At 49.9% G+C, this 23495-nt stretch overlaps 1 protein-coding gene across 6 annotated transcripts in view; it reads left to right on the plus strand.

Annotated features, from left to right (window-relative positions):
• The window catches only part of TRIM9 (tripartite motif containing 9), an 82523-nt gene extending 60053 nt beyond the window's left edge, over positions 1–22470 (plus strand). Inside the window, exons 5-13 of one of the 6 annotated variants that reach the window (XM_053274061.1) lie at positions 467–620; positions 1432–1589; positions 3716–3854; positions 8085–8273; positions 13604–13639; positions 15169–15192; positions 17655–17958; positions 18831–18993; positions 20140–22470. In XM_053274061.1, the coding sequence (XP_053130036.1) occupies positions 467–620; positions 1432–1589; positions 3716–3854; positions 8085–8273; positions 13604–13639; positions 15169–15192; positions 17655–17958; positions 18831–18993; positions 20140–20202 (1230 nt within the window). In that variant the 3' untranslated portion in view covers positions 20203–22470. The remainder of the gene's footprint in view (positions 1–466; positions 621–1431; positions 1590–3715; positions 3855–8084; positions 8274–13603; positions 13640–15168; positions 15193–17654; positions 17959–18830; positions 18994–20139) is intronic. The other 5 variants (XM_053274070.1, XM_053274079.1, XM_053274087.1 and 2 more) reach the window with 5 other exon arrangements.
• Positions 22471–23495: the final 1025 nt, after the last annotated feature.

Genomic DNA, 23495 nt, shown 5'->3' on the forward strand with positions numbered 1-23495 from the left:
CTGGAGGGATGCCGTGCTGGGGATGGCTCTCTGAGCTTGTGAATAAATTAGATCCATCTCTCATTGAATATACTGTAGTATACTGGCCCTGCATCTTTGCCCTCACGGTCTCCCCTCGCCACCCCAGGGAAGCTCAGAGATGGTGGGCCATACTCCCATGGAATTGCCAGAATCTGACAGGCAGGGATTTCATGCCTCTGAACATGGAGGCTGCATCTTAACTCTTGAGGCTTGTGCCCACAATAGGCTTCTCCCTCTGTGTATTTTCTTGGTTACAGCACATGCTGATTCTTGAAACATAAGAACAGCCCTGCTGGACCAGGCCCAAGGAAGCCTCTTGGCATCCTGTTGCCCACAGTGGCCCACCAGATGCCACCGGCCAGAGGTGAGGGCATGCCCTCTCTCCTGCTGCTGCTGTTGCTCCCTCTGCAACTCTTGCCTCTGATCCTGATCTCCTTCCCATCAGATCTCGGATGCCCTGATACGGAGAGTCCACCTGACCGAGGACCAGTGGGGGAAGGGGACACTCTCCCCAAGGATGACGACGGACTTTGATCTGAACTTGGATAGTGCCCCCCTGCTGCAGTCTATCCACCAGCTTGACTTCGTGCAGATGAAAGGTAAATATAGAGTTCTGAATGCTCCTTCAGTTCCAAACCTTGAAGCAGCTTTCCACACTGGCCAAACAATATTAAAAACAACAAAAAAGATGGAAACCATAAAAATACGATAGCAACAAAGTGCAGACTTTGAACTTCCAGAAAGGAGGCAGCTGTGTTAGGCCGTGGCAGCAAAACCGACACAGTCTCGGGACCCCTTAAAGACATTTGTCTTTCGTACATTTGTGGTAGCAGACGCATTCTGTGCTCTCCCAGTCTTCCCTGTGGGGGAACAATCAAGACAGGATTCCTGATTGTTACTTTAGAAATGTGCGGTTAATGGCTGACATCCGAATGCTGTGCTTGAGCAAGGAGCAAAGTTGCATGAGTGCAAGAAGATTGTGTCACTGTTGTCACGGGGGTTTCAGGTCTTGTGCTCTTGTGCACATTTCCCCTGAAAAACGCATGAGGTGTTTATTTATTTTATTTATTTATTGTTAAATGTATATACCACCTTTCATTAAAGCAATCCCAAGGGGGTTCGCACAAAAATTACATCAAGACCATCAAAATTACACAATGAGAATATTAAGCGAAAATATAAAAACATAGATCTGATTCAAAATATATCTAAAATACAAGCATACGGTAACCAAACAAAACATAAAGAAGCAGCAGTAGAGACAATCATATACAATGATTGGGTAAAAAGCCACGCTTTCTAAAAACTGTGGTGGAGATGTGCCATAGATGGCAAATGTGGTTGCGCTAGGAGCTACCCTTCTGACCATGGCTGGTGGTAGAAGTCGGGGTTACACTAATTTCTGTTTAGCTTCCTCCCCAGTGCCGGCCCCCCCAATCCTACAACTGGAAGACTGCTGCACCCACAACAACAGCGCCACCTTGTCATGGAAGCAGCCCCCACTGTCTGCGGTGCAGGTGGAAGGATACATCCTTGAGCTGGACGATGGGAACGGCGGTCAGTTTAGGGTGGGTATGGCAGAGAAGCACTGCGTGCATTCAGGGGGCTGGGCGGTCAGCTCTGAAGCTCTGTCTGCTTCGGAAGAGGCTCTTGAGGTGAGACAGTATTTGTGGGAAGCCAACGGAATTGGGATTCTTGCAGACCCTGTTGGGGCTGGCCCAAAATATCTGGCTGCGTGTTTCGTGCCCAGTCTTTTGAAGACGAGAGGGTCCTGTGGCAAGGCTCCTCTGTGTTCCTAATCATCCCCAAATAAGCCATTAAAGTGTGCCGTCAAGTCGATTTCAACTCCTGGCGTCCACAGAGCCCTGTGGTTTTCTTTGGTAGAATACAGGAGGGGTTGAACATGGCCTCCTCCCATGCAGTATGAGATGATGCCTTTCAGCATCTTCCTGTGTTGCTGCTGCCCGATATAGTACCAGCGGGGATTCGAACCAGCAACCTTCTGCTTGTTAGTCAAGCATTTCCCTGCTGCAGCAGAAGTCTCCGGGTCCAGGACTCTCTCCTTGCAAGGAAACTGATTCTGTAAAGAAGCCATTACAGAATCAGTTTCCTTGCAAGGAGAGAGTCCTGGACTTCTGCTGGTTTTGCAACATGTCTTTATTTATGTGCGTGGTGGAGCAGACAAGCACCCACACAATGCTGCTCTTTAAAGTAATCCGAGTTGCCCCCAAAGCCGCCTTTTCAGCTCTCCCCGCTGGCTTCTCGCCAGCCAGCTGCCACAACAGCGCAGAGCTCTGTCTCCTTTGCTGGCGGCAGGGGCTAGGGCCAACCCATTTCTCTCCAGCCTTCAGCTCCGTATGCGAGGGGCGTGCGATAGCTAGTAGGCCCTAACTATCAATATTTTCTTATGCAAAGGTCTTCTTCTGGCCATGGGTGACCAATAAAGATGCAGCCATTAGCTAAAGAACACCCTGGGGAAATGTCACGCTCCTGTTTGACACAATGCAACGGCATTTCTGTTACAGCCGCTGAAAAGGAAAGAAAAGGGAACAGGAAGTAGGCAGGGGGTGTTGCCTACTTCCTGTTCAGACAGTGTTGGGCAATGTTTCAGACAGTGGTGGGCAAGCTCCCTGAGCTTGCTTTGGATTGGCTCAGAAATGAGCCAGGTGAATTAAGAAAGAATGGGTAAGGCTTTTTAATCCACTCCAAATCCAGCCCACCTAGGCACCCGTGTTCCCTCTAACAGGGATTCCCAGATGTTGTTGACTACAACTCCCATAATCCCCAGCTGCAATGGCCAACGTCCATGGCAGCTGGGGATTATGGGAGTGGTAGTCAACAACATCTGAGAATCCCTGTTACAGGGAACACCGCTAGCCCGCAACCCTCATCTACCCATTCCCCACACCCTTTCCCCCGTTTCTCTCTCTGCAGTGGTTGCCTGGCCCCGTCAAAGCTGTGACAGCAAGGGCAGCAGGGAGAGAGAAAGAGGGAGGTCTCCCCCTCTGGCTCCAGCTCCTGGATGAAAGGGTCAGGAATTATCTGATGCACATTTTAATCTGAGCAGGAGAAGAATACAGGAGTCCCTAATGCTCTCCTCTTTTTAGATGTGCGCATTTAAAAACTCTGAAGGCCATATCTGGGCTGAAACTGACATCCTGAATGTCAAGCTTGTTATACCGTAACTGGAATGGGCCGCCTATTCTTGGGACCAAATAGAAATTACTTTGCTGATGTTGTGCCTTTTTAGTGCTAATGCAAGTTAGGGAGAAGTTTGGCCAGAAACATTCTGGATCACAGCCCATCCTTTTCACCACTATGCTACACTGGATTTTTGCTGTTATACCAGCTTTCAGGAATCCAGACTGTGTCTTAACAGACCAGGACCCCCCCCCCCGCCCCGCCCACTTAGCAGACCAGGGCAAACATTGAAGTCTAATCAAGCCATCTGAAGTTTGGTCACCTGATGCCCATTTATTTGAAGAGGATCATAGCTCAGGGGTAGAGCTCACGCTTTGCATACCGTAAGTTCAGTCTCTGACATCTCTAATTTAAAATCTCTCAGAGCAGCAAGACTGAAAAGTCTTCTGCCTGAGTCCTTGAGGAGCTGCTGCGAGTCAGAGCAGACAGTACTGGGCTAGAGGGACCAATGGCCGGACTCCATATAAGGCAGCTTCCTATGTTTGGTGTTCAGGAGGTGTACGTCGGAAAGGAGACCATGTGCACTGTGGACGGGCTGCACTTCAATAGCACTTACAGTGCTCGTGTCAAGGCCTTCAACAAGACTGGAGTCAGCCCGTACAGCAAGACGTTGGTCCTTCAGACTTCTGAGGGTAAGCAGTGGTTGTGAGAGCTTCCTCAAATGGGCGGTGAGGCATTTCCACTGGCATACATGAATATGGAGTCCACCCCCAGTGTGTACGCGCACTGTAGCTCGGCTTACTGCAGCCACCTTCCCGTATGCTGTTCGCCAAGCACCAGCCCAAAACATAGCTGGCAAATAATGAGGTCTCAAACAATTCTCATTTTCCTTTGCTTCTGTCCTTAAAATTTGTTGCTCTAGTGGCCACATTTTCCTGTGCTCAGAATGTCTGCCTTGAGAGCCAGAGAGGCTCCTTTTCTCGCTAGGGTGGAAAACAGTTCACACGAACCTTCATGCCTCACTCTGTTCCCCAGCCTCCTTCCTTGCTTCAACTTCCACACTTCCTCATCTGAACTTCCTAACCTTTCCCCACAGAACAGATTGTGGCAATGCTCTTAGTATGTCTTCCCTACTGTATATCTGTATGCAATTAACAGAGACCAGGTCGCCTTTATGCTTCAGGTTATAGAGGTGTGTTGGAGCATGTCTGACATGATATTCCACAGGGGCGTAGCAAGGTTGGAGGGGGCCCAGAGTCAAGATTTTAAAATGGGCCCCTCGCTGATACACAAACACACTTCACAATATATAGTGCACTCACACTCACATCCCCATTGTGAATACGGTGAATATCTAGTTCACATTGAATCTAGTTTTTTTATTCTCTGCTCCTGCCGATCTCCAAGAGACTCAACATAATTCATAGGGGGTGCAACATGGGCGGGTGGGGAGTCATGTGACATGCCTCTGGGGGGCCCCTTGAGGCAGTGGGGCCCCAAGACAACTGCCTCCCTTTGCCTAATGGTAGTTACGCCCCTGATATTCTAGTCCCAGCTTAAGTGAGAGTTTGTAGGCCACTGGGCAAGGTCTAGGGAAACCAATCTGGAGTAGAGAGAAATCAGGAGCAAGAGGCAGAAAGCAGGGAGCAGAGAGCACACAACTGGTAAGATTAGAGTACTTTAGGACCTTGGATAGCTCCCAAAGACAGCAGGAGTTGCTCCAGGGAAGTCGGTCTGAGATCCATGGAAGCAAACGTTTCTCTCTCTCTCTCTCTCTCTCTCTCTCTCTCTCTCTCTCTCTCTCTCTCTCTCTCTCTCCCCCCTCTAGTCCAAATGGATTGCCTTCCTCAAACCTTGTCCAGCAGCCTATAAGCCCTCAGCCTAGCTAGAACAGGACGGGGCAGGAAGGTTACATCTGATGTTAGACTCTTTATATCACCAAGTGAGGCCTGATGACTGTCATACCCCCACTCCTCAAATGAAGTTAGAAGGAATGTAAAGGAGCAATGTTCTAGCTTTTTCTTTCAAATAATAATTAAGGCTGAGCTGAATCTTCTTTGAGAATTTTTAGCTTGATATTGGAGGGGCGGGAGTTGCTCCAAAGTTGCCCCCAGCTAACGTTTTTTTTATTTTTTGCTACTGCCACAAGTTTTGCAGTGACCATTCTCCTCTGGGTCACTGCCGGCCTTCATTTTAATTTCTTATAAGCCCCTTGGGAACAACACCGAGTCAACATGTACCCAGCAGTCTCCTAGGAAATTAAAATGGCATCTACCAGCGGCCTAGAAGAATGGCAGCAATAAGACTTTTCCTTTGCCCCCATTTTGCACCTCCTGTGAAAATGGCTGAGATAGGCTACATTAGTGCTATCTGTGAATGGAGTGCCAAAATGTGGGGAGGGATGTCAGGTCAGTCTGAACAATAATGCACTTCCCCTGATCTGGGCGGTATATTTTGTGACTCTTCATGGGACAAAAGAATTACCTATGAAACTAAAGGCAAGCTAAGCCCTTGCCAATAGAGATTGTGTGTGTGTGTGTGTGTGTGAGAGAGAGGGGGGGGGGGATTGCATAGATGGTAACCAGGAACAGCTTGTTGCCACCTGTGTTTCTGTGTAAAACACAGGAAAATGCAATCCTCCACTCCTGGTTCACAAATTCATGGCTGTTGTGGTTGCCATGAAGCCTGTGGTTGAGCAAATGTCATGGGCATTGGTAATTTTTGCTGAGCCAGTTAGTGAAGGCAGGTTCCCCAGTTTTGGGTCCGACTCCCCAGATGTTGCTGGATGTTTTCAAATTTGGGTCCCCAGATGTTGCTGGACTACAACTCCCATCATCCCCAGCAACAAACTGGGGGTGAAAAGAATTATAATCCAGCAACATCTGGGCACCCAGGTTTGATAACCCCTGACTTAAGGGAAGCAATGTTTCTTGAGCAGTGCATGGTGCAAAAATGGTACCCTACCATCCTCACTTTGCAAGGGATCCTGGGATGCATCTCCCAGATGTTGCTGCGCAGAAACATGTAGTTATATCTGCACAAGGAAGGCTAGAAGCTCGCTCTGTTAGTTTAAAAACAACAACAACCAGAGTTCCAACTAGAACCAGCCCTGTCCACACTCTTGTCACTGGAAAAATCACTTGCAATCTTCAAGAAAATGATAAAAGGCCCTTGGGAAATACATTCAGTGACTGTTCAGAAAAGCCCTGAAACATCGTTCCTGTGCTTACTGCAAGAACAAGGGACTCTTTTCATTGTATGAAAACCACTGAAGGAAACAGGAGAGCATGAAGGGAGGAGAGCTGGTCTTTGGTAACAAGCGTGAATGTTCTCCTTTGCTAAGCAGGGCCCACTCTGGAAAGAACACCTGCATACTTACATGCAGAAGGGTCCAAGTTCCCTCCCTGGCAGCATCTCCAAGATAGGTCTGAGAGAGATTCCTGCCTGCAACCTTGGAGGTGCTGCTGCCAGTCTGTGTAGACAGCTTCCTATGTTCCTGTGTATCATGAACAGGTTCTGTTGGCAAAATCCCCCACAAAAAAACCAAAACAAAACTCTGTGATCCTGTGCTCAGCAAGATTTAAAAAAAAACACCTGTATCCAGAAAATCTATTCAAGATAGACAGTGTAACAACAATGTTCCTCTCTTGCAAAGTATTTATTTATCTAATTACTGAATGCTCTGCTCTGTTTCTTTGGTTAAATACTGGAACAGGAATTGGGTAACTCATGGGGGAAATAACAGCGGGGTGTGTGTGTGTGGATGAATGAGGGCGTAGGGGTACCCTCTCTGCTGGTTTCCTCTTTAGCCCTTTTAAGGATGCATCTTTCCTTATTTCTCTTCACTGAGGATTAGGATTGTGCTCTGTCCATTAATTAGCCGCAGAGAGCGGGATTTTCCCAGGTCACACACTAGAGGCTCCCTTTTATGCCTGTCCATGAGCCCTCTGGGGTGGCCAATGTGATCTGGGAGGAGAAATGTTCTTGGTGGCTTTTGACAAGGTCTCTCTGCACCCCTGGAGGTGGAAAAGCAATGGTAGTAGTATTGGAAGAATTTCCGCTTCCAGTGTCAGTCTCACGCTTTCCTTGTCCTGCCGCCGCCCAATGTATGATGGTAATTTAAAAGCTTTTAAAGGTTTTTAAAACACACAAACGACTATACAATTTTATCCCTGTTGTCAGAGGAATGGATATGACAATTGGCAGGGACGTCCTCCAAAGATTATTCCATGGAGAGAGCTTAACAATTAGTTCACTGTTCCTCCAACCCTGACGCTGCCCTGACCCTTTCCCCTCTGCAGGAATGATTGTTGGGGGGTTGGAATCAAGAAGGGGTGGCCACATGGTTGTCAGTGCACAGCAATGCACTTTTCCATCTCTGGTGGGGTAGGGTGGGGGGATGTTGCCCAGAATCGCGATGCCTCCTGAGATGGTCCCAACAGCCCATATTTGTGGGAGTCACAGCTCCACGTGTTATTGGGGCCAGCCGGCTCCTCTGCATCTTGGCACCAGGAGCAGCTTGTCCTATTGAGCTGGGGTGGGTGGGCAAGAGGCACAGCTGCCTCTCCTTCCTGGAGCTCCATTTGCTCCCCTCTTTCTTTCTCTATCCCACCCCGCCCCAGAGAGCTGCACTGCCTGCAGGCTGACCATGCATCAGGTAGAGCCTCACAGCTCTACCTGATGAATGGCCAGCCTGCAGGCAGTGCAGGGCGGGAGAGAGTGGCGCAGATGGAGCTTCGGGAAGGAGATGCAGCTGTGGCTCCTTTGGCACACACACACACACAGCACCTTGTTAGGACAAGCCACTCCTGCTTTGCACAGGCGCAGGTATCTATGTTTGAGCGTCTTGCGGGCGTCGCATCTCAGGTAATGGCATCAGAATGGGAGCGCTGACCTTGCGTTTGCCTTGATCTTGCATCTAGACTCCGAGCCCGAGGATCAGGCCCTGACCTTCCCCGTCCCTTTGGAAAGGATGCAGCTGCGTAGATCAACCCCCTTCTCTTCCACCCTTAACCTGCAAAACAGCTTCCCGGGGAGATCCTACTTTGAGCTCAGATCCTCGTCCCACCAAATGAGCTTGCATTCTTCCTTGCAGTCCCTGAATTCAGCCGGTGGGTGAGCCCAGCACGCCTGGCGTCACGTTGCCTCTTGAGCTGTGCTTCTGGACGTCCCCCGTTCTTTTGTTGCGGGGTTCCGTTTTTGTTTGCCGTTTTGCTTCTCCCCCCCCCCTCTTCCTTTCTTTTCTTGGAGTTCTCGCTCCCACCCAGCCCCTGGCATCCATGTGAGAGGGGATCCGTTGTTCTGTGTTGTCAGTGGCCTGCTTTCCAGCGTGGAGGGAACTCTGATGGTGTCGGCGTGTGGCGTCTTTGTTTCTGTGTCAGAAGTTGCTGGACTGTGGAACCGCACGGGCAAGCCAGCCCTGGCCGCCTCAGGGAGGGAGGCCACCTGTGCCGGGGGCAAAGGGCCAACCACACCCCGACTCAGACGTGACTCTGAATGTCGCTTCTTTGCTTTCTCTCACGGATGCCAGTGGAAGGCCCATTCAACCAAAGGGCATTTGGTTCAGGTCACACTCCCTTGGGGAGTCCGGTCGCCTCCCATGGTGTCTGTTAGGGCTGCAGCAAGGCCTCCGCGTATTGCCCGCTGGAGGTGGCTGCACAGCCCACGGGCTTGTTCTCGTCACCAGGCCCTCTGGATACAGAAGCCACTCCTGTCCTTAGGCAGAGTCACGGAGCTCCTGCCACGCCGAGCTCTCCTCTGCTTCTGGCCCCTCATCACCGACCAGCCGATCTTTAAACAGCCCCTGACGCACAGAGCAACTCTGGCGAGATCCCGGGCCCAAATCCCGCAAGATCTCCCCAAGAGCTCACGAGAGGTCACTGATGTCCCGAAGAACCTCCCGATTCCCCATCGTGCCTCCTCACTCTCCAGCAGAGGCTGGACGGCCTCCAGGGTTGGGGCAGCAACAGCGGGCAGCCACTCGATCCCCAGGGGATGGGATCCTTGCATGCCCCGTCTCGCCCCAGTTAGCCGTAGAGACAGGCTAGAGTCTCACAGCTATGTTTTGTTTGAGTTGGTCAACACGGGTTGGACCTTTTCCACTGGATTCGACTGCTCCACAGCCACGGCTGCTCTGCAGGGGTTTGGTGAACACTGAAACGATGCGAGGACCAGCTTTGGGGAGGGGATGGAGAAAAGTCCAAAACTGGAAGTATGCGGAACCATCCAGGAAACCAGGTGGGCATGTGAGGCAAACCCTATGTGTGTTGGACTTCCGTGGACACCACATGGCGGTGTGGCCTGGGCCACAGATGGAGGGTTGCTCTTCGCAATTTATGCAGCTCTTTTAGGATACAGAGTGCTTGCTTTGCAGTCATTGGTCCTCGCAGCAAACCTGTGAAGTAGAACCTCTGCCATGAAGTAGATGGGAAATGGAGAGAGGGAGGAACTTGACCGTGGCTGTCGAGTAAGTCCAGGACTAAGCCAGCTCTGAGACTTTTCTGGGTTGACGTTAAAGAGGCAGTCCCCACGCTCAGGAAAAGCTGGGAGTTGTAGTTCAAAAATAGAGGAGAGCTGGTCTAGGAAGAGGAGAGCTGGTCTTGTGGTAGCAAGCATGACTTGTCCCCTTAGCTAAGCAGGGTCCACCCTGCTTGCATTTGAATGGGAGACTAGGAGTGTGAGCACTGTAAGAGATTCCCCTCAGGGGATGAAGCCACTCTGGGAAGAGCAGAAGCTTCCAAGTAGGGATGTGCACAAAACCGGTTTGCCCGGTTCAGTTCGAATTCGAACCAGGTTCGAACCAGGAGGGGGTGGTTCGGTTTTGGTTTTGCTCGAACCTCCCCCTGGTTCGGTTCTAATTCGAACTGGTTTGAACTGGTTCAGACACCCAACAATTGGTAGGATGGTAGCTGGCACCCAGGGGTACCTGCCACCCAAACCCCAAAGCAATCGGACACTCGTACAATTTTTTATGAATTTTTGAAAATTATTTCTATTTTTTCTCATAGGATATAATGGGACTCCAACCAGCCCATTATTCCTTATTGTGGAGCACCCATGGGTGCCAACAATCATGCAAACCCCGAAGCAATCAGACACCCCTATGATTTTCTGTGAATATTTGAAATATTTTTAATTATTTTTCTCATAGGGTATAATAGGATCCGCACCAGCCCATATCCCCTATTGTGGAGCACCAAGGGACACAAAAGTGGGGTAGGTGGTAGACAACCAGGGGTGCCTACTATCCACAAAGTTCCAAGGCAATCGGACACTCTTCTGATTATTGGTGAATTTTTAAATTATTTTGGAATTCCTCCTAGAGAATAATGAGGATTGCAGCAAATGTATAGCTTCACGTCCAAGAGAAAGGGGTGTCCTAGAGTGGAGTGTGGTGGCTGGTAGTTCCCAAGGTGGGCAAGGAAGCTATCAGAATTATTTGAAAGGAATTGGGCAAAAGGCTGATTTCTAAGTGATTTTTGAAGTTTACATGTGTTTAAGGTTTTTCTTCATAAAGAAGCATGGAGGTGTCAGCAAATGTATAGCTTCACGTCGGGGGCAAAGGGGTGTCCAAGAGCAGAGTGTGGTGGGTGGTAGTGCCCAAGGGGGGCAAGGAAGCTATCAGAATTATTTGAAAGGAATTGGGCAAAGGACTGATTTTTAAGTGATTTTTGAAGTTTATGTGTCTTTAAGGTTAGCGATGAGAGTGGATTCATGGTTTGTCATTGAAAATCTTATATGCTACCAAAGAATCTACACTCAGAACACTTCAGAAACAACAAAACCCAGTACCCCATGGGTTAGCAACCCATGGGGGTGGTTGGCACCCTTGCTCTGGGCCACCCCAGCACCCCCCAAGTGCAGTTATGGGGCTGCTGAAACCTCCATTGTTCCCTATGGAGAAAAACCTTAAAGCCACTTGTGGGGTGCTGGGGTGGCCCAGAGTGAGTGGTGGTCTAGTGCAAAGAAGGTGCCAACCACCCCCATGGGTTGCTAACCCATGGGGTACTGGGTTTTGTTGTTTCTGAAGTGTTCTGAGTGTAGATTCTTTGGTAGCATATAAGATTTTCAATGACAAACCATGAATCCACTCTCATCGCTAACCTTAAAGACACATAAACTTCAAAAATCACTTAAAAATCAGCCCTTTGCCCAATTCATTCAAATAATTCTGATAGCTTCCTTGCCCCCCTTGGGCACTACCACCCACCACACTCTGCTCTAGGCCACCCCTTTGCCCCCGATGTGAAGCTATACATTTGCTGACACCTCCATGCTTCTTTATGGAGAAAAACCTTAAAGACGCGTAAACTTCAAAAATCACTTAAAAACCAGCCCTTTGCCCAATTCCTTTCAAATAATTCTGATAGCTTCCTTGCCCACCCTAGGAACTACCGCCCACCACACTCCACTCTAGGACACCCCTTTCCCCCCGACGTGAAGCTATACATTTGCTGCAATCCTAATTATTCCCTATGAGGAATTCAAAAATACTTTAACAATTCACCAATAATCAGAGGAGTGTCCGATTGCCTTGGGGTTTTGTGGGTGGTAGGCACCCCTGGTTGTCTACCACCTACCCCACTTTTGTGTCCCTTGGTGCTCCACAATAGGGGATATGGACTGGTTCTGGTCCCATTATACTCTATGAGAAAAATGATTGAAAATATTTCAAATATTCATAAAAAATCGTAGTACTGTTGGATTGCTTCAGGGTTTGGGTGGTTGTTGGCACCCATGGGTGCTCCACAATAAGGTATAATGGCCTGGTTCGAGTCCCATTATACCCTATGAGAAAAAATAAACATAATTTTCAAAAATTCATAAAAAATCGTACGAGTGTCTGATTGCTTTGGGGTTTGGGTGGCAGGTACCCCTGGGTGCCAGCTACCATCCTACCAATTTTTGGATGTCCGAATTGGCTCGAACCAGTTCAAATCGAACCACCCCCTGGTTCTTTTCGAATTCGAACCTGATGGCTGGTTCGGTTCGAATTCGAACCTTCGAACCACCCTGGTTCGAATTCGAACCGGTTCTCACATCCCTACTTCCAAGTTCCCTCCCTGGCAGCATCTCCAAGATAGGGCTGAGAGAGAGAGACTCCTGCCCGCAACCTTGGAGAAGCCACTGCCAATCGGTGAAGACAGTACTGAGCAAGATAGACCAATGGTCTGACTCAGTATATGGCAGCTACCTATGTTCCTACATTCCTGGGTAACAGCTGGGGGGCCAAGTTTGCCCACCGCTCTTCTAGAAGGTTGTTCTTTGGCTAAACATGCAGCCTTTTGCCTGCCTCTGGGTTTTGCAGCATTTGTGGGCTGTGAAAGATGTTTGAATTCCTGAGGAAGGACTCGGGTGGTACTGATGTTCCTTCTCGGCCACCGTCAAAGGAGCATCCGGTCCAGCTTATGCCTCACCTACATGGCAGCTAGCATCTTCACCTTCCCTTTTGGGGGGATTATCTCATCACCACAAGCTCACACAGCTGTAACCCCGGGGTTCTCAAGCTTGGGTCCCCAGATGTTGCTGGACTACAACTCCCATCACCCCTCATCTGATGGCCAGAGGCCATTGTGGCTGGGGATGATGGGAGTTGTAGTCCAACAACATCTGGGGACCCAGGCTTGAGAACCCCTGCTGTAAACGCACCCCCCACCTGCCTGACACCAGCATAAGCTAGAGGAGAAGCGCCCCGGCTTTTTATTTCTTCCATCCTATAATTTGGAATGAGGAATGATGCAGCATTTGGGTTGCTGGGCTACATGAAGAGGTTGCCCTCAGGCCTTTGTTCTCTTTCCCCCATTGTGCTTTTATGGGTTCTGCATCCACTGCTTTTGTGCGAATGGCTTTTGACATTTCCCATCCTTGAACGCTTAAAGAAAAAAAAATGTGTCCAGTGTAGTCAGAGCCAGTGACTTTGCCTGCTTACCTGTATGTGGAGTTTGTACTTTGGGAGTTGCCTGGTTTTGAATTAGGCATGAGCGGGGAGTGGGGAGTGGGGGCGGAGGAAAAGCGGGGGGGGGGCTTCTCAAACCTTCCAGGTGGGATCGACCCCTTTCTCCTCTCTTCCTGTTTGCTTAAGGAGAATGTGTAAAACAGGAGGGCGCCCAAATAGCCAATGCAGCAGATGCATTGAAAAGGTTCCGCCCACCCCTGAATCCAGCCTGAACAGGGCTGGGTGCATTCAGCAGTCACACCGAAAAGTTCCACGTAGCTCTCACGGCGAAGAGCTGGTTCTCGTCCTCTTCCTGAACGTGTCTCATCCTGACATGCACACAGAAGGCGCCCCGCTCTGCTTTGGACCCAGGCCTTCTGCTGTTCTGTGAGTCTGGCGATTTGGTTCAGGCAGCCGTCCTTTGCAAAGACCTGGCTTGCTTTCTGTCACGTGAGTCTGGTGGCCATTTCTGAGTGTCGACGTGTGAAATGTAGTATCTCTTTATAGGTTTTGAAACTCAGTCAGGACCTTTCTCCCAATTAGGCAAGTATATTTCTTCCGCTTCAGTGACGTTTCCTGTGTTCCAATCACTCCTTTCCCCGACTTGCTTGTTTGTATCTGGGCAAGCGTGACCTCCTGTTCAGTCCAAGAAGGTGTCTGGTCTGGTCTGTCCATCGCTGTTCGTAGAGATTTTAAAGAGACTGTCGTTCCTGAATGTCGTTTTGAAATGAGAAATGACTCTTTTCAGTTGAAGGTCAAAAGGACATTTATTTTACCCCTGAAGCGTGCAGCCTCCAATGAACACCAAAGCCCCCTTCATACTTGTGCAACAAGAGAACTGTGTGCACAGGTACAGATCTGTACCCAGGTACACTCATTCACATGCCAGATGCTGAACGCAGGCACAGACGTACACTTCCTATCTGTGCCATGCATTTGAAGGGCCTGTATCCAGGTTCACTTTTAAAATGAACACAGGTACAGTCATTCACACAAACACTTGTACAAGTGTACAGACATCTGTACACTTGTACAGCATGATGTCTGAATCAGGCCAAAGCAGAGGTTGGCACACTTGGCCCTCCAGCTGTTGTTGAACTACAACTCCCATCATCCCTAGCCACAATGTATTGTGGCTGTGGATGATAGGAGTTGTAGTTCAACAACAGCTGGATGGCCAAGTTCACCCATCCCTGGGCTAAAGAGTCCTTCCACAAGCAGTCTCCTTCATTCACTTCACTGGAGGAAGCTCCACCCAGGCTCCCTTTGGGGCTCCCCCTCCTGTCAAACACTGGAGGGGTGTCGTGCCCCCTTGCAAGGTCAGGGGCTCTCAGGGAGAGGGAAAGGAGCTAGTTCTCTACAGACCTAGATTGTTTCCCCCCAGCAAGCTGATCCAGCCGAGACATCTGACCAGGGGATGAGGCCAAAGCATTGCTCAAAGTGGCAAGGAGACGCCCAGGCCAGTGTGGAGGGAGAAACAGGCTGTGCTGGGACTGAGAAATTCTAGAGATTCAAGAAGCAAAGCAAATTCTGTAGAGTCAAGAAGCAAAGCAGGCAAGAGCAATCAAGGCAGAGGCGCCAACAGGGTTTCCTGGGCAATGTATTTTGCAGCTACATATAACTCTGCAGCAGTCACGGCTGGTCCTAACAAGCTGGGGGGGGGGGCTCCAAAGGAGGCAGCTTGGGTTGCTCCTCTCTCTCCTGCCTTGTCCGAGAGTCATGCTGCCTACAAGCTGGTCATTCATCAGGTAGAGCTGTGCGCTTCACCTGATGATTGGCCAGCCTGCAGGCAGCACAGCTTTGGGGTGGGGCAGGAAAGAGTCAAGCAAGCAATCCCCCCCCCCCCCGTTCGGCTTATTATGACCAGCCACTACGGCTCTGCAGGAGTTTTGTTAGCACCGAAATGATGAAAGGACCAACTCTGGGGAGGGAGTGGAGAAAAGTCCGAAAGTGACAGGCAAGTCCACAAGCAAAACCAGTCCACAACCAGAGTCTTTTCCGTCGCTGTGTATGGATGCCAACTTTACTTCTTGTTTGTTCTTCTTCACGCATTTCACTTGGAATGACAACAGTTGATATTAAAAAACTGGTAGCAGGTATGAAACTCTTGGGTGCATGGGGGAAAGCCGTGTGGGTGGGCAGTCAACCGGCGGGCTGGCGTGTTTTCGATCCGCGTGGCATGGGCAGAGAATGCACTCCCTGGGTGTCTTGTGCGTGAGATGTCTTGTAATCCGGTCAGAATCATGCCCTGGGGTTACGCCTGCCCAGGGCCCCACCCCAAGGCTCCCGAGGGTCCCAGCGAGTGAACGTAAAGTGTGTCAGGCCCACAGGGGCTCTCCGTGCTTCTCTCTGCTGGGACAAGAGGCTGCTCCTTCTACTGGGGACCCCCATTTTCCATGCATTCCATGAGATCGAGGGAACATGGCAGCTTCTCCGTGCTCGGACCAGGCACATAGGAGAGTCCCAGAGATGCACAAGGTGCTCCATTCTGTCCTACCTTGGGAGAAACATCTGTGGATTCAGGGTGGGATCCCCACCCTTCCCCACCCACCTTCTCAGGCAAACAGGACTGGGCAGAGCAGCAGATATGCCACACGTGCCTCCTGAGCCACACACACCGCAGCATCACAGTACCTGGGGACCCGTTCACATGATTACTCTGCCAGTGGGCAACCATGTTCTTACCTGCCTGGCCGCACAGTCCTCTGAATTGTTAGCTGCCAGCACCAGCGGAAGCTCTTGGTCCGTATCTGGAAGGTTTGCTGTGGAATATGCCCAACTGCAGCTTTGGTTCGCTACGAACCATTCAGTTACCCTCTTGCGTCAAGCATGGGCAGGGAAAATGAGCAAAGAGTGTGTGTATCTGGCCTGAGTATTCGGTGGGCACTAGATGTTGTGGGTGATGTGTGACTGCCCCCCAAATGACAGCCCAGCTCCACTGAGCCACCTCCTCTCCCTCTCCCCCCCCATAAGGTCTAGCATGTGACATGATGCCACCCAGTTTCCTTGGCACTGCAGAACCTTGCAGAATAGCGGCATCATGTCACATGACTTGAATGTCTAGAACAGGGTTGGGCAACCTTTGGCAATCCCGCTGTCGCTGAAGTCCAACTCCCATCATCCCCAGCCACAATAAATGTCATGACCTGCGTTGGCCGACTGCCCAGCAGCTGCAAAACCGCTCTTTCGCGGAGGGGAAGGGAGAGCCGACAGACAGGAGCAGAGGCAAAGCGTAGTCACAAAAGGTTGCAGGAAGTCAGTACTGAGGATTCCATCGTCATCAGGATCAGGAGTGAACACGAGTCGTGTCCAGTCACAACAAACAGGTCCAGATTTCCAGCTCCAAGTTGGTCAGGGCTGGTCACCACAGATGTTGTTCCCAGCACAGACTCATCTTTCAGGCTGCTGTAAATAGGCAGTGTGCTGGGAGTCCTGCCCATCACTGCAGCTGGGCCTTGTCAGGGAGATGCAGCCGGGTCAGAGCTGGGACACCTTTTCCTCGGGGTCTTCTTCTGAGGAATCCTCCTCCACGACCCCCATGGGAGTCAATAAATTCAACAATAGCTAGAGTGCCAGAGGTTGCCTATATGTAGTCGAGAAGGCAGCAAGGAGGAGGCAACTGGGCTTTAACCAAAAGCAGTAGGCTCATTCACACAATCATTAGGATCTAGGCTTAATATGGGTTACCAACATTAGTGCAGTTGTGTGAACCCACACCAAGGTGGGAATCTCAGATTTATCTTGGGATTTAAACAACCTTGGCCTGGGTTCACACAATTGTGCTAAATGTTGGTAACCCACATTAAGCTTAGATTCAAACAATTGTGTGAACCAGGCCAGAGTAAACTGACTTTGTGTAGAGCCCAGGTGCAGCTAGGTGTAATCTGTGCAAATTAAACAAACAAAACCATTCCAAGAAGAGCATAGAAAGAACCCAACTAGATCAGACTGAGGGGAAACATCCCATCCAACTGGTCCAGCATTTGCTTCCAAACAACCACCAACTGCCTTCCCACACAAAAGGAAATCCAGGTGAAGAGTCTATCATTACCTGTGACAAATGCAGTTTTCTGCTGCACACACCTGTGCGGCTTTTAACCAGGTGAGTAATGCAGTGGGCAGCCAGGCTGGTCTGTTTGGCTTGGCTTCCGTTCCACTTCACTGAGGCTCCAGGCTATTTAGCAGGGAGGGATGGTGCTGAAGAGACATACCTTCAGACCCTCTCTTCTTCAGCCAACTCGGTCTGTCTTTCTGTGCTTCCCTCTAGATTTGCCTGCTGCCTTTTCCCCAGAAGCACTGGGAGAAAGCAAGCTGTGCATCCTAGACCAGGGGTGCCTAACCTTGGATCCCCAGATGTTGTTGGACTACAACTCCCATCATCCCCAGCCCCAAGCCCAAGGTTGGGAACCCCTGGCCTAGACCAACCTGCAAATCCAAATGTCCTTCCTGCATGATGGCATGCAATGCATTTTGGTGTCCCATCTGTGTGCCTCTGCTTCCCAGAGCCCATATTGTTTCTTGCACGATAACATTGGTTCCCATCTTGTGTGTCTTCCAGTGGCCTGGTTTTCCTTTGACCCCAACACGGCCCACTCCGACATCATCTTCTCCAATGACAACCTGACTGTCACCTGCAATAGTTACGATGACAGGGTCGTCCTGGGCAAAACCGGCTTCTCCAAAGGCCTCCACTACTGGGAGTTGTCCATTGACCGCTACGACAACCATCCAGATCCGGCCTTTGGGGTTGCCCGGGTAGATGTCCTCAAAGATGTCATGCTGGGGAAGGATGACAAGGCCTGGGCCATGTATGTGGACAACAACCGGAGCTGGTTCATGCACAACAACTCGCACACCAACAGGTAAGTGACCCTATCAGTTCCTTGTGTGACTCGGTGCCTAGTGACTTGGAAGCTGCAATACCGCTCTTTGACCACAGACAGCGACGGTGCTACAGAGCATCAGATTACTCTCAGAGCAGGCCAGCTGCTCCTCCTGCCTCCACCCTCTTTGGCAGCAGAGAGGAAGGTGCTAGAATTCCTGGTTCAGGGCCTCTTAGAGGGAGTCTTGAGTATGCTTGCTGACGGCCCATTCTAAGCCACAACATTTGCTGGTGCCACACATTCAGACCTGTTCCTTTGGATGACATGGTTAGAGTCCATCCGTTTCTCCTGATCTGGTTTCCATCCCCCATGAAGGGAGAGCTGAGGGTGCATCTCACCATGTTTGCTGACCATGCGGTGGCCTGCTTTATTTTGTTTATGCTTTATTTTATTTATTGTGGGAACTGAAAGTTAACCCACATTCTGTCCCCAGCATTTTATCAAGGGTGGACAAAAAGCCATCCCACCCAGCTCCCAACTCCCACACAATCTCTTTCTCTCTTCTGACCTCGGTCTTTGCAAACACACAGCTGCCAGCTGAGAGGGTGCGTGCCTCTCTCCTACCCCTCCTCTGGCCCTGTTTAGGCTTGTGTGAACAGCCTTTCTGGGTGGTGCTGACCCTGACACAGCAATCCAAGACCTCAGGTGTGCATCAATGCATACTCAGTGCACAACATAACCATGGATATGCTGCGCAGAACCCTGCTGCAAATACATTCCTTGGCTGTGAGCAACCATGGCAGGGGCTGCATGAAAGACAGAGCCCTTGCCAAAAAAAAAAAAAGTGTTGGAATGAGCTGACACGGGACCGTATTTCCAAGCATGGGTTTCCTTTCCTTCCTTCTTGGCAGGACTGAAGGAGGCATCACCAAAGGGGCCACTGTGGGCATCTTGCTTGATTTGACCAGGAGGACCCTGACCTTCTCCATCAACGAGGACCAGCAGGGGCCGGTGGCCTTTGAGAACATGGAGGGCATGTTCTTTCCGGCCGTCAGTCTGAACAGGAATGTGCAAGTAAGCTCTGGGAAGCGGGTGGGATGAGAGGAGTGGATTTGGAAGGATGGTAGGCAGAGAGGGGGCTGAGGGGGTGGAGCAGTGCCCCCCCCCCGTGGCCAAGATGTAGCACACTCTGCACAATACGGACCAGGCACTACTACTGGCCTTCCTGGCGCTGCGGGATTCTTTCCCTGCAGATGCTGGGAACAGGCCAACGTCCAGCGCCTCTCTGGATCCCTGTGGAAGCTTCTGATTTCTCCTGGGGTTTTCAGGTGTCTCCTGGTCAGCGCTGTACGCACTAGAAACAAACGGAGGTCCTGCACCAAACAGCCTGACATTCTGCCACCCGCATTCATCCTGCAGCCCTATGGGCGTTTGCTTCTTTGTTTTGCTTCTCCCTGTGATGGAGAGATGGGCACTAAGGCCTCCTCTGGGCTGGGAGATTTCACATCCATCTTCACCGTCACAAGGACTGAAAGTTTCTCTAAAGAACAAAGCAAGCAGAGGTTCTTGGGATGCCGGGTTGAACACTGCCTTATACCCTCTAGCTCTGTACTGTTAATCCACAACTGGGCTTGTTCAGACAGGGGCCTTCCGCATGCAGAGGATCCCATGCTCTCCCAGAGTTATGGCCTCCTCCTCGCCACTCTGAAAATATGCATAGCTCTGGCTGTGGATCAGCCAGTGAAAGGTACAATCCAGCCCAAGCCACACCCTGGAGTCCTATTGGCTTCCATGGAAGAATTAAGCACGTGGGTAACTGTCTCCCATGAAACCAGTGGAACGTGCAGAGCAATCCTATGCAGGTCTCCTTGGAAGTGAGTCCCGCTGTGTTCAATGTAGCTTACTCCCGTGTTAGCATGCGAAGGATTGCAGCCTTCGAATTACTTCACTTTGGCTGGCTTTTGGCCTGCATTTGTATGAGTGTGCCTGTTTTATTGGATTTTAATAGACTCGTTGTACAGAATCATTTATCAGCCTCAATATATCTGGCATAAGGCAGATTATTATATATTCACATTATTGTCTTTAAAATGAGATCTATGTCTAAGGCTGGGTCTGTCGCCACAGAAAAAGGGAGCGCTTTCAGGGGGGCGGGGTGGCAGCGGCCAGCTCCAAATGCCGTCCCGACTGAGTCTTGTACCAAGTGACCTTTGCTTGCAGGTGACGCTGCACACTGGCCTGCCGGTGCCGGACTTCTACAACTTGCGGGGTTCCATGCAGTGAGGAGACAGCAGGTGCCCAGTGGCTTTTTCTCAGGACACAGCGAGAGCGCTGCGTTTATTTTCTTCAGGAACAGACCTCAGAGGAGCACAGAGGAGAATAACTGGTCATCTGGGAACTCTAGGCCATCAGAAACCAAATTTTTTTTAAAGGGGGGGGAAATCTAGAGAAGAGAAAGGACAAAAACAGACTTTGAGCCCTACAGCTGTGCCACGGCCTCTCGTGGCCTCTCCCGCCCTGTTTGTTGTGTGTGTGTGTGTGTGTGTGTTTGCTTTGCTGGTTTTTGCTGTTTGGGCTGATAACAAAGTTCTCGGGAGAGCCCAAGACGGGACTTCCCATAAGCTTTTCGGTTCAGTTTTATTTCCATGTTGGATTTCCTTTTTCTCCTAATTACGAGTCAGTTTCTGCTGATGCTCCAGTTGCCACGGAGCCACTGAGATGCCACAAGGAATCAGCTGCTCAAATCGCTTTGGACCGAGTTTATGCAGACGGCAAACTTCTAGAGGCAGATTGGCTGGCAGGCAAAAATCATTTGAACAGCTGCTGGTTCTCATCAATATTCCCAGCCTCCACCATCTTGCGGCCTTTTTTGCTGAATACCCTAAGAGACGCTGGCCTCACATCAACACCTTGTCTATATACAAAGTCATGTGGGATGCATCCAGCCTTGGGCATGGGCTTTTTCTCCCCCACACCCTCCCTGGTCAGAGCAAAGAAAAAGGGTCACGTGATCTTTACAGAAATGCGGCAGATTTCCATCATGTTGGAGCCAGGAGAGTTGATGACACACCTGCACGACAAGAGGATGCACCCGCCTTGACCTCTTTTGTGGATATCCCCATTCACAGGAGATAGCAGGACGGACACACTCTCAGAACCTCTTCATCCCCTCTTAATTGTGTGGGCCAGAAAAATATCCTCCAAACTGGCCCACTGTAAACTATGCAGCTTATCAACGACAAGCCCTTGAGGAGGCTTCCTTCAGGTCCTTCTGAGAGGGTCAAGCTAGACACTAGGCTCATTCACACGATTAAGAACTGTGTAGGAGGAGCATGTGTGAGTCCAAAGCAAGGTAGGAGTGGGGGAGTGATGGTCAGCGAGCCTCCTGCTGGCTAGGAGGGCTCCATCTCTGAATGAGGGAAGAGGAAAAGCCCTTCCACCCAGCGGGAGGCTAGCTGGCGACCCCTGCCAATGCCTCCTGGCTTGCTTTTTACTCACACATGACCACAAAAACGGAAATGCACACAGCTCCCAAAACTGGGTAGGATGCTCCTCCTACCCATTTTTAAAATAGTGTGGACAAGCCTACGATGGGGCAGCCATGTCTGTTCTTTCTGTGTCTGCTGCATCCACGTCTAAAACAGAAGATGGGAGGTCTACTTTCACAACAAAAGCTGGGCATGGGTGGGAGATGCTGAAGCCCCCCCCCTTGTTTCTTACCCCTTCCCCACTCTCCGGGGCACCAAGCCCATGCTCCACAGCCTGGCTCAGATCCTGGAAGTGCCAGCCGGCTGGGAAGGTAAGGCAGGGGAGGGTTCAGGTGCCTTCCACCTCTGTGTGCTTTTTGTTATATAAGCAGACTCCCCATTCCAGATGTGAATCATGCAGTTTCTTGCATAAAGAAATGTGCCTTCCCCCATCAAATCTAGCCTGAATCTCACTGGGGTAGTAAACCCATGTCTGGGCTATACTGCTCCAGATTGCTTGATTGAATGCTCCTCCATACAAAAATAAAATCCCTGCACATTAAGAACTAGCATATCAGGGATAGAATGCTAGGACGCCCCCTACAGTCGGAAAGGGTGCAGCCAAAGCATTGGTTAACCCAAGGGTTCTCGAACCTGGGTCACCACCAGATGTTGTTGGACTTCAACTCCCATAATCCCCAGCCACAATGGCCAGGGCCATGGGAATTATGGCAGCTGAAGTCCAACAGCATCTGGGGACCCAAGTTTGAGAATTCTTGGGTTCACCACCTCCATGAGAATTATGCCCAAGACTAGACATGAAATCAGTTGTGGAATGGGGAATGTGCATTCAGATTTCCAAGTGCTTAAGCTGCATATGAAACAATGACACTTTCCATTTTTGAAAATGTGACATTCCAGTTACGAATATTTGCATTTCGAGTAAACTGTAACTTTAGAAGGGAAGCGGCTCTTTTGCTAGCAGGTATGTATCTTTCTTAAAATGTGATAACGAGACTCAAATTTCAGTAGGTCATGAAACTCAAAACACTTTCCCCAATGCCGTAAACATTTTAATTACGTCTATGCAAAATCCAGTTTCTGATTAAGATGAGTTGTTGGATTTAGCAGATGACCACATTTAAAGATGGCAACCTTCTGGTTCAATATAATTGGCTGATAACTGAACCAAACTGTCATTGCAGCTTGATTGTTCCACATCACTGCAAACAGAGAACGTGGCTGGTGAATCCACTAACTTTGTACACCTCAAATCCAGGCTGAGAGAGGAGGAGAAGGCAACAATTGCTACAGTGTGCAACTGGGACTTGTTTACACCATCAGTTATCCTGAGAGAACCACCTTCATAATTCACTTTGGTTTCATATAGGTTTATGTGATCGACAGATTAATTCTGGTGTCAAGGGTGAAAGCTCTCTGATGTGTTCTATAACAACATACCACACTGTAGCCTGCCTTCCTCATGAGGAGAGTCAGAAAGAGGGGCTGGCTGGCTTTCCCTGGGGGAAGAGGCTCCTGCCCCATAGCTTCTTAGGGTTCAAGCTTCATGGAAGCAGACAGAGAGACTAAGCAGAGATTCCGGGCAAGAATCCTGCAAACATTAATGCACGCTCCAGAAGGACCAGGGGTTTGTGAGAGAACGACATAACACTGAATGTTATTTAAAATGTTATTTAATTTTATTTATTTTAAGACGTATATTCCACTCTTCCTCCAGGGAACCCAGAGCTGTGTACATGATTATGTGATTAAGCATAATCACAGCCTAACCACAACCCTGTGAGGTAGGTTAGGGTGAGAGTTAAGTGACTGGCCCAGAGTCACAGTTTCAGGGATTTGAACTTGGGTTTTTCTGGTTCTAGTCCAACACTTTAGCTATTACACCATGCTGGCTCTCAATGCAAAACTGGCAGAACATACCAGATTTACCTGAATCCAAGATGAGATCCCCCACCCCTGTTCTTTCCTGTTAAATATAGGTGTGTGTGGGGGGGGAGGGCAGGGATCTTGAATTCAGAGGCCTCTTTCTTTTTGGGTAAACACAGCAGGTATAACCTGTATTTACCTTCTATCGTTTCAGACTTCGTC

The sequence above is a fragment of the Hemicordylus capensis genome, chromosome 1 (genome assembly GCF_027244095.1).
Source record: "Hemicordylus capensis ecotype Gifberg chromosome 1, rHemCap1.1.pri, whole genome shotgun sequence".
NCBI lineage: Eukaryota > Metazoa > Chordata > Lepidosauria > Squamata > Cordylidae > Hemicordylus > Hemicordylus capensis.